Source organism: Phasianus colchicus, chromosome 18 (assembly GCF_987193195.1).
Source record: "Phasianus colchicus chromosome 18, bPhaCol1.hap1.1, whole genome shotgun sequence".
Classification (NCBI taxonomy): Eukaryota; Metazoa; Chordata; class Aves; order Galliformes; family Phasianidae; genus Phasianus; species Phasianus colchicus.
In genome coordinates, this window is record NC_143453.1 from 1847153 (window position 1) to 1863187 (window position 16035).

The window sequence follows — 16035 nt, forward strand, 5'->3', positions numbered from 1 at the left end:
CAGCATAGAAAAGGAACATGTGGAGTTTCTGAAACAGTACAGCAAATATTATCACAGATCACAAAGCCTCAGAGATCAGTGCCAGCATAGGGAAGCCAAGGAAAAACCACGATAAGTGTTTCTATGCTGCCATCCACCAGGAACACGCAATAGGAGGATGACAAAAAAACAAAACCAAAAACAAGTTACTCAATAGCACCACATGTTTGGTCAGCACAGCAATAACCAGAGATCAGCTGCAGAAGCAGTGGGCACATTCTTACATACACAGCTTATGGGTGCCCAGAGAGATGGACCCAGCACACTTCATCCATACCAGAGATGAAATATCTCTAGAAAGAAAAGTGCACAGAAGCCACCAGAGCCGCAACTGATTTAACATCACAGCAACACGTGTTGGGGGCAATCCTACAGGCTGAGAGGTACAGCCAATGACCCAAGCTGAGCCAGGCTGGCAGTGAGTGCCCACGTGAGCAACAAGTCCCAAGAAAAGGGAGAGTAGTTTGGGGGTGCTGAGGTTGGCGTCATAAAGTAATACCTCAGACATCTCACATCCTGGTCAAAACAGGAAAGCCTCTCTGGTGCATTTATTTGGATGCGTCCTTCTGTTTAAGTTTATATTAGGTGAGCACTGATACTCATCCTTCAGAACTTCCAGAGTTTGCCCCACGTTAATTACAACTGAATTCAAGAGAAAATCTAAATACAGAAGTAGTACAAAAGAGAAGATGGCAGCAGGCAGCATACATCTTGTGCCTCTACAGGCAGCTTTCTATTAACACTAACACCACTGAGGTACCTGCGCCCTTATTGAGGCTCTTCATATTCACTTGTTTAAACCAGCATTAGTCCCTAGTTCTAAGCCCTCCATCTGAGGCTGGGCATTACAACCCAGACTGCCCACGGCTCTGGAGACGGAATGGAAAAACATCCGCGGTCAGCAGTGCAGATGGGGAGGAGGGAAAGGCACAGCTGAGTGCAGCAGGGGGTCCCCTTAGGGACAGCCCTCATCACAAGAACAGGAATTACACTCTGTGCAGAAGCTGCTGATCGCCTTAGGGCAGCACACACGAGCAGTGCTGCCAAAAGCAGGCCTGGCCTTCCCATCAGCCTGCGCCTGGCTTCGCCCCATCCTGCTTTACGGCGGTGCTGCTGTCTGCATGCACTCATAACCAGGGGGAGCTGACTAAAAATCAGAAGCATTTATTGAACAGTTTTTTCCCTCCACTCAGATCAGTCCTCAAGCCAGGTTCATTACATAGCCAGGGAAATGCCTACACCACTAAGACAGGACAGCAGAGCGGGTCAGGGAGGGCAGCGCTGCTGCAGGTTTCAAGCAGCCCAAGGCAGGCACTGACACCAGCAGCCCTGGTTTCTGTCTGAGCACAGAACTGTGAACGTGCAGCTTTTTGCTCACAACTGTTTAGAAATGAATGCAGGATAAAGCAAAAGTCCTGCCAGGTGATGCAATCTATTGTGTTTCTTGCATTTCTCCCACATCCATAGTTTCAGCTTATTACAGTTGTTACAATTTTCTCAACACTAAAAATCAGGACAAAGAAGGAACTTAGGAATACTTACAATTAACCAACATTGTTAGTAAATCAGACGTTATGCAAAAGATGTTTGCTCTGTAAGGGAACGTACGTTTTGGAGGGCTGTGCTGCAAAGGGTCCAACTCAACCAACTTAAAAAAATAAAATTCTTATCAGCAGTTGGACACAGAACGAAGAGTTTGTTAGAAGGCTGTTCTGCATGTGCCAGGTCAAGCTCGTAAGGAAACAAAGAAATCAGACCTCTGTCTAACAACAACATCCAAATCTTCAATATTCCGCTTGCAACAGCAGAATTCCTAGGACACTGAAGATCTGGTTGTGATATAACCAAAGACAGCTACTGGGGTAAGAGTGTCAGCATTCAAACCCAATATTTCACGGAGGCAGCTGAACACATTCAAAACATACCCAGGAAATAGGTAATAATGAGAACACAACCATGTGAATGCTTTCATTCACTAACATGGCCAGAGAGTGCCACACACGGCTCTTGGCAAAGCAGGAGAACACAGACTTCCCGCTTTGTGGGTGATTGCCTTAATCATTGATTGCACTCTGCAGGGCAAAACAAAAAAAAAAAAAAAAAAAAAGAAGAAGAGCTAAGATGATTCAACCCTCTGATACCCCCTATATACATCAGGGAGAAGAGATAGAGAAAGCAAATTTGCACCTTCTCTTGCAGCCATTACTCCGCAGCCTTAAATACAGACAACACCTCCACGCAATCTGCAGCAGCTGAGGGCTGGAGCCATTTTAACTCCAAGACAGCATTCAGTTCTGTAAATCCCCAGTAGAGATAAAACCTAAGCTCTGATTCCTTCCCCTCCCCTCAGGCTTAAATCAGAACAACAGGCAGGCAGGGTCTTCTGCTGATCTCACAGTGCTCAGATTGGCAGAGTTTCGGCTGCTAAAAAATCACAATTCCCCAGCAACATTTCACACCGCACAACTTGATTCTGGCACGCTCCCAGCAACCCTGAGGATTTAATTAGTGCTGTGTAGCCACTGTGACTATTTTCCTCTTCTGCAGTCCTTGCAGATGGAACACAAACAAAACAGATCTTCTGCCACCTCTTTCTTGTGCTCATCGCCATCTAATGCTTTTTCCCACAAGATGTAGATAGTCCAAACCATAAACCAATTCTAAATTAACCTCCCAGAAGACTTAAGAAAGTCCACCTGTTCTATTGCAGAGCTTGGACAGATCACACCAGAACTCAGCAAGAGCAGCAGAAGGCTTGCAAAACCTTGTGTTTGGGCACGCTAAACACACAGCAGAGCTTTCAGAAGTTATATAACCACATGGCTTTTTATCCTGCTTCGTATAACACAAATGAGTGGGAAAAGCTAAGGCAAATTCAGGCCCCAGAGTGTGGGAGATCAGCACTCCAGAGCCTCCAAAGCAGGAGGGATGTACAGAAATGGAGACAAAGATCTACAGAACAGGCATGGAAGCCCCTTGAAGAGAAGCAGACACAGCCCAGCCCTCAGCTCTGCCCTGACCTCCTCAAAGGCCTTCATTCCGACACTGCTCAGGTCATTTTCATCCCTCTCAATTCTCCAATTCAAAGAGGAAAAAAAAAAAGGTCATTAAAATACTTCCCAACTACCCATCTAAATGGCACTTCTACAAACAAGTTACTGCCAGCCTGAGGGACTACAAAAAAAAGTCCTTTTTTGCTAAGGTGTCCAAGGTATCTCAGAATCCTGATTTATTTCCTAGCCTCTTGAGGTGGCTGAAATCTAAACCATTTCTCTAGTTCTCAATTTTTGCTTACTTTTATGTCAAACTGTACTTGACAAGTGTATTTAATCTACAATTTATGCTTTGAATTGGAACACAGAAAATGTAAATGTCTCAAATATATTTGCCAATTTTATTAGTCGCATCTTAGAGAGCTCCATTCAAGTAAGTAGCTGCACTGAAGCCACTGGAGACTCGTACTAAGGACTACTCACAGGAGGAGAAATCTGCATAAGAAAGCCCTTAGTTCATAGTCCAGGAATTTAAACTGTAGTTAAAGGTGCCATGGGAATTACACCACCATTTTAATTAAATGCTATAAGATCTTGCAGACAGATTCAAGATTAGCACCATCTGTTTTGGTTCTGAGTGTTCCATTTCACTACATCATTCTCACACAGCAACAAAATATCATTTCACACTCTACTCAGCCATTCAAACACCACACAACATTTATTTCATCCCCACTATGAAGGGAGGACCAAACAATGCTGTAGCAACCTGTGCTTATGGAGGGGTGAACAGCACACACTGACAACAACTCCTATCCCCCATTCTCACCTAAATAAAATATTTAGTAACATCTGCCTAAGACCCTGTCAAGTGAACAGGAAGAACAAAGGCAAAGAAAACACACGTACACCCCAAGGAATGGAGGAAACTGCTTTGCTAGAGGAAACAATTGGGGCAGCAGCACCTCCTCCAGCAAGGAGCCAAGCAGCAGCACACAGCCGTGTGCAGACATTCCCTCCCACCTTTTTTACTTCTGGGTTTTTAAATCTTCCAGTTAAAAAAAAGTAGTAATAATAAAACAAATGTCCTCAACCCCATGCAGTCTCTCAAAATCAGACCATTCACAAAGCTACTTATCACCATTCCCCTTCCATTTGGGAAGAGGGGACAGGTTTGTGCATCCTTCCTGCAGGGCTCATCCCTGCTGCTCCTTTCCCAAGGGAAGTGCACTGTGCTCAATGGGCTGCACTGAGTCCAGAATGGCATCTGTTGGGCACGACTGGCAGACCAGCCTGAAAAGAGCCGCATAAACAACAATCTGTACCAAATCTTGTCATGCTTTGAATTCAAAAAAGGAAAAAGACTGGTAGATTAGAAAAAAATAATAGTCTAATACTGAAATGGCATCCACATGGCCAACAGAAATATCATGTTATGCTCGGTGCTCTGAAGAGCAGAACTCAGCTGACTGCCATTTCCTTCAACATGCATCCACTGGGCAGCAGAACAACACATCCGACTTGGTTCCTGCCCTGCCCCAAGGGCACAGTCCAGTGGAGAAGGGACACAACAGCCACAAACAATCCCAGAAAAACAAGGATGAACACTTCAGTCCCTCTGCCCACCTGTTCTTAAAGACAGATTGCACCTGAGTGCCCCCACATGCAGCACCAGAGACCAGCACAGCACCCTGACCCCACAGCACGCAGCCCTGCTCTCTGTACCCCGCTGCACACAGCTGCCCCAGAGCTGTGTGTGACACACAGTGTGCCAGCCCTTATCTCCTCCAGGTAACCACAAGATCCTATTATCAGAAGTATTCCTGATGGAGGTCATACCTGGGATCATTTGAGACACTGCATCTTAGTGCTTAAGACCAGAAAAACCAAAATACTTCTAAAAACATCCACACATACCATTATTAAGAGCCACAAACCAACAGTGAGCTATCACGCTTAAGAAGTAAACAGTAGTGACAGGAAGGAGGGTTTTTTCTGTCTCCCAGCTGTCAGCACAATCCCATGTACGAGGGAGAGGAGGCAGCTAGGAAGATTAAGGGATTGTTTCAGAAAACACAAGTCAGAGCAGTCTCAGAAGGAATTTGAGGTGGAAAATATAAAAGGACCCCAGTACAAATGCTCAGGTTTCAGCAGTTCTGGCAGATGTAGGAGCTACCAAAGAAGTTTTGAGTGGCAAGCATAAATGAATAATCTGATACAAAAGCCCAAACTGCTGATATGTATCCCGAGAGCCATACAATTTCTGGGTTAAGTACCAAAATAAAAGTCTAAAATAAGCCAGCAGAAGGAAGACAAACAGGCACACACTGATATACAGGAAGAGCAACAGCACCTTCCTGGAGTCCGACCTCTCAGACAGCTATAGCCCAGCATCTGCTGAACTTGTGCAGGAGTGCAATAACATGTGAAAATGGAAGACTAACAAAGCATATACTAATTGCTAATAAACATTTAAGAAGATTTTTACAAGTCAAATAGCTACAGGTCAAGAGAGAAAAGTTCTGCTGCAGATTAACAACCACCTGAAAGGGAAAAGGAGGGAAGAACACGTTTGCAATTGTAAAAGGGGATACCTGGAACCAATGTAGAGAAAAGTGTTTCACAAGATTTTCCACAGATACTAAAATGAAGGAGGAGACTAGCAAACTGACAGAATCTGCTTACAAAATTGAGATGAAAGGATAAGAGCCCACTGCAAAGAACTTAAAATTGCACACCGTGGAAGAAATCAAGCCAGCATGTGAAATTCAGAAGATAAACATGACATAAATCAAGGGTGTAGGCACACAAACAAGAAAAACAGAACAAAAGGAATTTGTGCAAGACAACCTTCAGGCTCCATCAAGATCTCCTCAGTGCAGTGAATGGCTTTGGTTGACAAAGCTCCAGCCCTGAGCAGACCCAGCAGCACTCAGCACACGGACCTCAGCATGGCTCTCCAGCTCCTCTCTGCAGAAAGGGCTGCACCAAGTTCATCAGACAGATCTGAAAGGATAACTTGTAAACCCAGCCAGTGGCCAAAGGGCAGAGATTCAGCCACTGCCTGAAAAGATGCTCTCAAGTCAGAAATACTAAAGATATGACAGCAATATCTTCTCAAGTAAGCGCGCTACTGAAACCCAGTGGGCACACACCTGTTCCTTCTGCTCTGTGTGCCCTTACAGATCCATGAATTGTAAGCAGCCACGCTAGAGTCATCATCAGCGTGAGAAAGGAAGACTGAAAAGCCCGTTTCAACAACAAAACAGGTGCTGAATGGGTAGGAAGACCCCTGGAGATCTCATTGGATGCTACTGGACAAGATCTACCTGTATCCATGGAGAACTTACTGACCCACACAAAACATAAAAGCAGATAAAAGCACTCAAAAACAAGACACGTGAGTTTTGTTTCTGTTTTGGGTGTTTTTATGCAATAGAGAGGAAGAAATGGAACAATTACCTATATCAGAACTGAACAAGGAGCATAAATACAAATACACCACTGTATGCTGCAAAATGTCTGCAAGCAAAATGTCTTCTCTGAGAAGAGACAGAAGGAACTGAATACCCTATTTCAACTTGAACAACCCTAGGGTTAGGCACTTAATAATGTGTAATCCAGATCCTCTGACAGCTTGTAAAATTCTCCTTTAGTGGTTCATGTCCTTAAACAAGAACTTGTGGTAACTTCTCCCTGGTATTGTGTTCCCTGAACTTCTGCAGGTCAGGGTATGGCTGCAATTACACTGAGCAGGCTAAAGGAACCACAGAGTTCCACAACGCTCTGACCAGCTCCTTCACAAGGGGAATCAACTATTTTAACTTCTGACTAGATAGCTGAGAACAGAGAAAATGAAAACCACCACTGCACTTTTCCACCGCTTCTAACAGCACAGAATTCAAACCCATGTGCAATGGACTGCCAAAGAATGCTTTCCCTCTCTCTGAATGATCAGGTCTGCAGTTCCCTTCAAAAAGCCACCACCAGCACTAAGGAACTGCCCATGTTCCAAATTAAAAAATAAAACCTCTCTTACAGAGAAGTTATCCAACGTATTCAAAAAAGAAAGCAGAACACATGTCAACAGCCACAAGAGAGCCAAATCACAAGCAAATACGAAAGTGAAGGATTCTTCTCTCTTCCTTCAACTTTTTATTTTTAACTGAAGGAAGGAAATATCAAACATCAGAGTCTTACAATGGACTATCAGATGTTTCCCAAACAGAGTAATCTAACACATGAGCAGTAAAAAAAAAAAAAAAAGAAGAAGAAGAAGGGGGAGGAGGAGAGGAAATAACAACCAAAGTAGAGTAAACTTTGGCCCACTGAGTTCAGGAATGCAGTTCCTTTCCTGCCTTTATGCAAAAAATAAAAAAATAAATCTGCACCAGGAGCTCAGAACACTGTCACACACCACCACCAAGCACTATGGCTGTGGGAACAGCAGCTCAGAGATTGCTCCATGCACGAGCAGCACCCACAACCCAACCCAAGCTGCACCCTGACAGACCCGCATGGCACCAACAGCAGCAGGAGCACCAAGCAAAGCCCCACTTATTAAGCTGCCTGCCAAAACCCCTTAAAAAAGGAAAACCAGGAAAAAAAAACCACCCCTCTCAAGAACTCTTTTATACAAATCTTCCTTAACATAGAAAGTACAAATAAATCCACTACATGACTGGTCATGCAGGTTCCTTTTGCCAGTTTTCTTACTGTCACTCCCACACACACGAAGCCAGCACCTCCTCCCAGAAGGAAATTCTGGAAATTCACAGAACTCAAAATGTTATTTAAAGACAAAATTTGATTATCGGAAACACTGGGCAAACTCAGGATAAGGTAACCAATTAGCCTCCTCTGTCAGCAAATAAATTGTTTTCTGTATAAAGGTGTTGGCACGGTTACTACAAGGCATTCCTGGAAAGGATTTTATAGCTTCCCCAGAATCAGCTACAAGTTGTGGAACACAGCAGACATGCAGGAGCTGAGACTTACAAGAATCCACCAGCAAGAGACTGCAGCTGCACAAAACAGGCTCAGCGCTTCCTAGCAAACCAGAGGCTCCAATGAAGAAAAAAAGTATGGTTTTATATTGTCACAGTGTAATACATTACCAAAAGGCAGGAGGTTTTCAATGCCTGGATCAGAAATACAGAAGAGTTTTCCTATAAACTTTCTTTTCAATCCTCTGTCCTGTCAAAATACTGTGTTTTGTGGGCAAACATGGAGCTGTAAGAACAGTCAGCAAGGCAACGTCTGCAGCACAAGTCTCTTAAAACTAAAGGATGAATTAAATAAAGTTGTACTGAATGAGCTTTCAGTCTCCTCTCCTACACAGCCACTCATACCCAGCTTCAATCCGTGCTGCTGCCTGAACGTGGGGGGTGGGGAGGAGGGGGTAAGAGAATGAGGGGTGCAGTGCTGGGGGGCTGAGAGGGGACAGGAGTTCCCTGATGCAGGTGTACATGGGAGCTGAGTCCTGCCATGGGCAATAGGGCAGGGAAAGGAACACAGGGAGGGAAAAAGCACTCCTTCCTGTAATGCTTTTGTCTTGTCATAGAAAGACAAGAGCAGTACACAGCACTGCCATAGGGGCTGATAAAAGAAAGCAGAGGAAAGTTCCTACTGAAAATTGATATAGAAATGTGTCTTATTTTAGATTCAGACTTTAACCGGTGAGGGTTGTCCATTTTTCTCCAGTTTTGTAAGATGATTAAATCCAATCCTTAGCACAGGGACAAGGTATTTGCATGTTTGACCTCGTTGATGTAAATATTGCCTAGAGGCACATTATGCAGCAGCAGCACCATAAAACTTCCTGTTTCAAAGAAACAAAGGAGAGAATGCCACCAACCACTCAAATCACATTTCCATACACATTATTGCGATTCTGCTCAGGAAAGTGAATGAAGCCACAAATTAGCAGTGAGTACAGAAGAAACACACAGCTCACACAGAGCAGTAGAGGAATATAGAGATTTGAAAGAGTGTATTGCTATACTAGTCAGCCCCGAAGACCCCTTTACCCATGTTACTGGGCTGCCTGTAGGCAGCACACTCACAAGATTAAGAAAACTGCTATGCAGTTCTACAAACCTCTGAGCGTATGGGCATAAAGTGGTAACATTCCCGCATTAGGAAGGAACAATTAGGAAAAAAAAAAACACAATGAGAATTACTTGTTAGTATTGGATGGCACTGGCCTCTGCAGGAGATAGCACTCAGTCAATGCAGAATGAAAAATAAAAGGCAGAGAAGAGAGAAGGAACAGGACCAAAGCCTGTGGAAGCCAAAATCACAGTAACCAGAGGAGATGGAGAAGGGAAGAATGCGGAGAAGCAGAATGGTCCCAGTCACAGGATGAGAGAAAACTGCAGCAGCACTCCTGGTATGAGCAGGGATATGTTCAGCAGAAGGATGCTGTCCTGACCAAGGAGGTACACATGAGGTGAGCGGGTTCCCTGCAGTGAGCAAAGGAGATGGGAGACAAGGTGGAAAGTTCTCATCCCATAACCAGAAAGCTTATCAAACAGGCCTAAGTGTTTAACTTCTTACAAGGATGTCATTCCACTCACACTGATACCTCCAAGCATTTACAGAAGGGCTATCTACACCCCCACACCAAAGGGATAATTATGAATACTTGGAAAAAAAAAAAAAAAGAAAGAAAGAAATCCATAAAAAGTCTCTCCACCCAGTGACCAAAGCCAATTACGTTAGCAGGCAGCAGATACAGCTCACAAAAGTTTCTCCCCTAAAACTGAAAGATCTCCATCTCTATGGATTTCTTCAAGACAACTGTATTGCAAAGAAGGAAAATAATAGCAGAAAGCTTCACATATAGCATTGAAAAGTTCCTCCTTTTAACACTTCCCCATGAGGAAGTGCTCTCAGAAGCAGAGAATGGAAAAAAAAGAAAAAAAGACTCAAGATCAAAATGTTTTTGATAACTAGGGTTGTGATGTCAGTACCGTACAATTACATAGAACAACCCAGAAATACTGAATCTTTTCAGCCAGGATAAGCAAGTGAAAGTTACCATTTTTGATCAGCAGCTGTTTTTGTTTGTTTTATAATAAACACATCAGCCTAATAGTTGCGTATTTTCTTATGTCCACATTCATGGCAGCTCCCTCCCCAAGGCCCAGTGCTGTCACCAGCAGCAGGACCTGGTCATTGGGAAGACTCACAGCTGCAGGAGATGTGCACAGTCAGAAGCTAAGCAGGATTTCATAGAGCCTCACTCAGACATTTCCAACCAGCTAGCCCAGGCCTTTGGTCCTGAGCTGCAAATGTAACTGCTACACACTTGATTTCTGTGTGCTGCACACAGAAAAGGTTACTTACCTAACTGGCAAGTTGGATGTGACACACTTTGGATCCTACTCTATCCCAATCTCTTCAGAAATCTGCATTCATTTTGGTTTAAATTCACACCTGAATAGACTCCATGGAACTCCTGAATGCTCTCTGACTGCTTTCCAAAATGATTCTGAAGGGAACTTTCCCACTTCCATCCCATTACCCAATAAAATTCAGGATAAAAGGTAACTAAAGAATCAAATACTGATGGAAAATCCGACAGGTTAAGTCCATTCCTTGAATGTATCTATGTAAATTCACACCTACATAAAGCATGAAAGAAGCAATATACCGATCAGAACGTGACACAGCCACAGTAACAGCCTGCTGCTTGGATAATCCAGTGAGCAGGGCCAGGTTAATTTACTACTGCCTATGGATTTGGTTGTGCAATCAACTGTTTACTATGAAGTCTTTTACTGACAATTACGTAAGGTACCAAAGAGTGCCTCTACTGTACTCCTGATCTTCACTTCAGGATGTCTTGAAAACCCTTAAGATATTTCAAATGTCATTTCAGACTCCCTTGGCTTCTTTCAGTTTCACTACTAAAATGGCAGCAAGTCTCACTGATGGAAGACAACAACTTCTGTGGCTGTTTGGGAACTACAAGCAGAACCCCTGTGATCCTTAGGGTGTATAAATTCGCATTGGAAGGTAATGAGGAGCAGAGACAAACTCCTGCCAGTCAGACCTCTCCTGCAGCAGGCTCCTGTGAGACTGCATTTAAACACCTGCTCACAACCTCTTTGACAGTAGATTCTACGAAGCTTTACATAAATACATATCACTTTCCAAGCACAAAACCAAGTCCTTTCCAGGCTGAAGACTCCTACAGCATCCAGTCTTTCATCACACAAAAGCTGTTCCAAATTCACAGTCGCTCCTGACACCCTTGGCTCCATTCTTCCTCCTGGCCCAGCAGACATTATGCAACCTCGGCCCAGTTTTGCAGGGCTGTCTCGTGCCTCCTGATCCACCACTGCAGCACAGGCAGGCAAAAGAATCATAGAATCACAGCCTTTATCATCACAGAATGGCCTGGGTTGAAAAGGACTACAATGCTCATCCAGTTCCAACCCCCTGCTATGTGCAGGGTCACCAACTACCAGACCAGGCTGCCCAGAGCCACATCCAGCCTGGCCTTGAATGCCTGCAGGAATGGGACATCCACAACATTTTCCAGACTGTCTTTGACTGTCCTGATAATTATTAGTTTAAAACGGCCATGCAAGCTAAGAGCCCCATGTTCCCTACACGCCTTCACCTCCATACCATCAGCCCTTACTCACAGGAAAAAAATAAAATCAAATTAATTTCAGTACAACTACTTTTATGATACAGGATTATTCACAGGAAGACAGTCGGCCAGCTGGGCTGAAGTTTCAGTACAAAGGGCATTACTTCAAAACATGTGGCCTCTAAGTAGTTATTAGCCAACACTCGGTATTTAAATGAACTGCCCCTTAACAATTGCTTATTAGGCACTGTTGACAAACAGGCTTTCTTCTCCAGCAACAGACATCTTGACTACTGCTGCAAAAACAGAGTTAGGACAAATACAACTCCTTCTATTGCTCTGCAGGAGACAATAGATTTCAGACACCGTGTGCTCGTAATGAGCACAGCCATCAACCTGCCACGCACCACAGGATGGACAGGTTGCCATCCGAGGCATGTTCTGTGACCCTCATAATGCCTTACTAAGAAATGCTTTATGTTTAGGGCAGACATTGAGGTTTCCTTCTGCCTGCCTGACCAAACGCACACATTAACTCACTTTCCACAGTGGCTCTGCTTCCTGTGTCAGCACAACACGGAGAGCAGCCCCTCATGCCATGCCTGAACACCACTGCAGGTGCCAGACATCACTTCTGGTACCGCATGATCAGAGCTCATTTTATAACCTTAAGACTATGCCATCCCCTCAGGTGACATATTTTAAATTAAGAGCCTCTACAGATTCACGGCATCGCTGACAAAACATAACCAGTTACTAGAAAGCTTTAGAAAATATTTTTCATGACAGCAAGATACTTTCAAAAATATTTCCCCAAGAAGATCCAAGCAAACAGTGGCAGTGCCTACCATCTCTCTAAAGATCATCTACAGCTGACAGACAAACAAGCTGGAAATGATGAGTTGCCAAACACCCCAAAGCCACTGCCAACCTCAGGCACACAGCACAGTCCGGCTCCTCTGGCACAGGAGCTGCTGTTCCTCCTTAGACAAAGGGAATGTTTGTGGGAAGAAATGTTGCTCCAACACGAGCAAACAGAAGTACTATTTCTGAACTGTCATTCTCCAGGCAAGAACATTACTTTTTGATTCAAGCCCAAAATGAAGCTGGAGATTAAAAATGAACTGTAATACTCAGTGTCTAATGGCAGAATGGGTTTCAGACAGCTCAGTAATTCACCTCACTCCTACGGGATGAATGAGTTCCCATCAACAGCTGATTCATTTATGCATGTTTCTGTTCTGTTGTACTGGAAGAGTAAATGATGAGCAAAACTTCCTCTAATTAGCAATCCCTACTACTGTACCTTTAACACTTCATAAGTTTTTACATGAATATGACAATTTGAGGTTACAACGTCAGTTCTGTAACTCCCAGTCCCTATTTCCTTCCTTGGTATCCTTCACTGATGCATAAACCATAACAAATAGCAATTCAAATGAAAACAAATCACACCGATAGTAACTGCATTTGTATATGTATATATAAGTATGTATAAAATTGATATTTTTTTTTTTGCAAGACAACCATGAAAATAATGAAATCATTACAGTTGGATGCATAGTACCACATTACAAGTATGGATACCTTCCACAAAATTACATGAGAAAAGAAGAGATCACACATTAAACTCATAATGCCCACCTGCATTCTGATGGTATCACAGCCCTATTTCAGAAGTTCCCATTTACCCTGCCCAGCAGGAGGAACACAAAGCAGACAGACCAAGCTGCAGTCACTACGAAGTAACCTCATATTATGATGTATGCTAATGGCATGCCAACCATTATTTTTTTTTTTTTTAAACCAAAGACAGTCCTGCAGTTTGCGACCACACAAAGTTACACACCTCAAAAATAATCAGTTTTCCACGAATAAATGGGGGATCTCACAGCTCCTTCCGCAAAGCAGAGAGCACTCCGTTCCTCTGTCCATCCATACAGCCGTCTCCCTCACGCTCACCGTTTTTCCTTCACATGTAAGAGCAGGACACTCAAAGTCACTGCAACAGCTCCCACACCTCTGCACACACAGCACCGCTTCCTATGGCTCAGAGAGCACCGCCAAGGAAAAGCCCATGCACAAGGCCAGGTGATGGAACAGTTCATGAAAAAGCCAAAATTAGTCTAGCATTCACTCTCACAGAAGGAGCTCCGGGCTTGTTTCCCAGCAGCTGAGCGCTGAGGGCTCCTGCCCCACATTCTCCATAGGTATGAACAAAATAACAAATAAACGCAACAAAATAACAGAGAAGCAAGCAGAGGGAGGCAAAACAATCAACGTAGGGCAATGAAAGGTAAAACGACATCAAACAAAAAGATCATTCACATTTCCAGTCCGTTTTCTTCTTTCCCTTCCTTCTTGCAAGACAGCCAACAGCACCCTCCTCCTTTCTGCTGGAAATGAGAGATGCCACCAGCAGCCACCTCCAGTGCTCACAAGGGGAAGGACCTAACACCCCCTCCATCCCCACCCTGCACTGCACATTCCCATGCACACACCAAGTCCCCACCCCACCCCCCTCCTGGCTGCCAGGCCCCCCAGCACGGCCGTGCCCAGCCGCGGCAGGGTCTGTGGGCAGCAGGTGCACAGCCTGCTGGTAAACTGGTTTCCAATGGACGCTGCCCAACCTGAGTGGAAACAGTCTTGATAAATTTAGACCACACACCCCGTGCTGGCCAAAACCGACAGCGTAATTCCCGCACCATTAAACCAAACCATCAATCCAAGTACAAAAGTTGTCAATTACCAACGATACAGAAACACAGCATCAACGCTATCCGGCAGACAACATCATCTTCGGTTGTTTCTCTCCAGAGAAGGAATAAACGATTATTTCTGCACCCGCCGCGTCTCGGGGCAGGCTCTGTGCCAGGCGTGGCCGTACCGGGAGCCGGCTGAGATCCGCGCAGCGCCCCGCGCCCGCCCGCTGCCGCCCCGCCGTGCCGCTGTCACTGCGCACACAGCAGCCCCGGCCCGGGGGCACCGAGCGGAGCCGCGCACGGAGCGACACGGCCGCGGGGAGCCGCGCCGGGGGAGGGGCCAGCGGAGGAGCAGCCCCACGGCCCGGACTATAAAGCCCCCGGCAGCCGCACCCGGCGCCAAACCCGCAGCGCCCGGTGCGAGCCGCCGTCCCGGCCCACCCTTCCCCCTCCCCACCTCCTCCTCCGGCACTCACCAGCGAGAAGAGGTTGGAGTGGCAGTCCTCCAGGCTGGCCCCGTTCGCCACCCAGTTGGCCGCTGCAGTCATGATCCTCGGCGAGCCCCAGCGCGGGGCATGTCTGGGGAGCGGGGCCCGGCGACGGGGGGAGGCTGCGGGCGCTGCCGGCCGCTGCCCGCTGCCCCGGGAGCTCCGCTGCGCCGGCGGACGGGGGGCGGCGGCCGCTCAGGCGGCTCCGGCGGGGGCTCGATCCGACGGGGGCCGCTCAGCAGGCGGCGGCGGCGGGGGGCGGCCCTCCCGCGGGCCTCCAGGCCGCCTCAGCGCCGCGGAGGAGGAGGAGGAGAAGGGGGTGGGGGGGCCCGGGGCCCTTCTTCCGCGTCCAGCGCCGGCCCCCCCGGCCGCGGCGGGGCTCGGGGCTCCTCCCGCGGTCCGGCGGCGGTCCCTGCGGGGCGGGGGAGGGCCGAGGGCAGTGGCGGCGGCGGGCGGGGGGCGCTGTGCGGAGCCCGTGTCCCTCCCCGCCCCGCCCGGCCGCCCCTCGCTGCTGCCGCCGCTGGCGGTGGGTGGATGGTGTTTTCCTCCTCCTCCTCCTCCTCCTCCTCCTCCTCCTGCCGCTGCCGCCGCCGCCGCCTTGTTTACGCTCCGTGCGGGTCTCCCGGTGCTGCGGGAGGCGGGCGGCGGCCCGGGCCCGGAGAGGGAGCGCTGTCCGTGCCCGTCCTCGCCCCCCTCCGCCTGGCGCTGCCCGCACGGCGGCCCCGCTCACCCGCTCCTCCTCACACACTCGCCTCTGCCTCTCTCCACTCTGACAGCAATGGCGGCCGCCAGCCGCAGCTCGCTTCGCCATTGGCCGGCGCCTCCCCACGTGACTCGCGGCGGAGGGCGGGGGCAAGGCGCTGGGGCTCCCCCCGGCCCCTCCCTCCTCCGTCGCGAAGAACCTCCGGGCCGCGGGGGGCGCTGCGCGCTGCCGGCCGTCAGCGGGGCCGGGGGGAAGTCGGTGGGCGCCGCCCTGAGCGCTGCGGGCTGGGGCTGCGTTCCGTGCCGCCTCTTCCAGCCGGCGGGGTCCCGCAGCACCCGCGGACTCCTGCCTCCAGAGCAGGAACGCATTGGCACCCGATTGCTGTAATGGTTCATCCGGGCCCTTCGGGAGCTGCCTTCCCGTGCACCTGGGAGCTCCTGCCCGCACGGAGGCACCGTGTCTGCCCCGGCATCGGGCGGCACTCGTAGCCCGGGACAGCACGTGT

General features: G+C 47.5%; 1 protein-coding gene across 4 annotated transcripts in view; it reads right to left on the reverse strand.

Moving 5' to 3' along the window:
- Window positions 1-15022, reverse strand: part of MED13L (mediator complex subunit 13L) — a 178362-nt gene extending 163340 nt beyond the window's left edge. For 2 of the 4 annotated variants that reach the window (XM_090152604.1, XM_090152605.1), the window contains exon 1: window positions 14816-15004. Coding sequence is in view for 1 of the 4 variants with exons in the window: in XM_031592083.2 (XP_031447943.2) it covers window positions 14816-14887 (72 nt within the window). In the remaining 3 variants the exon portion in view is untranslated. Of the gene's footprint in view, window positions 1-14386; window positions 14602-14815 lie in introns of those variants that run through there. The other 2 variants (XM_031592083.2, XM_090152603.1) reach the window with 2 other exon arrangements.
- Between the last annotated feature and the right edge of the window lie 1013 nt (window positions 15023-16035).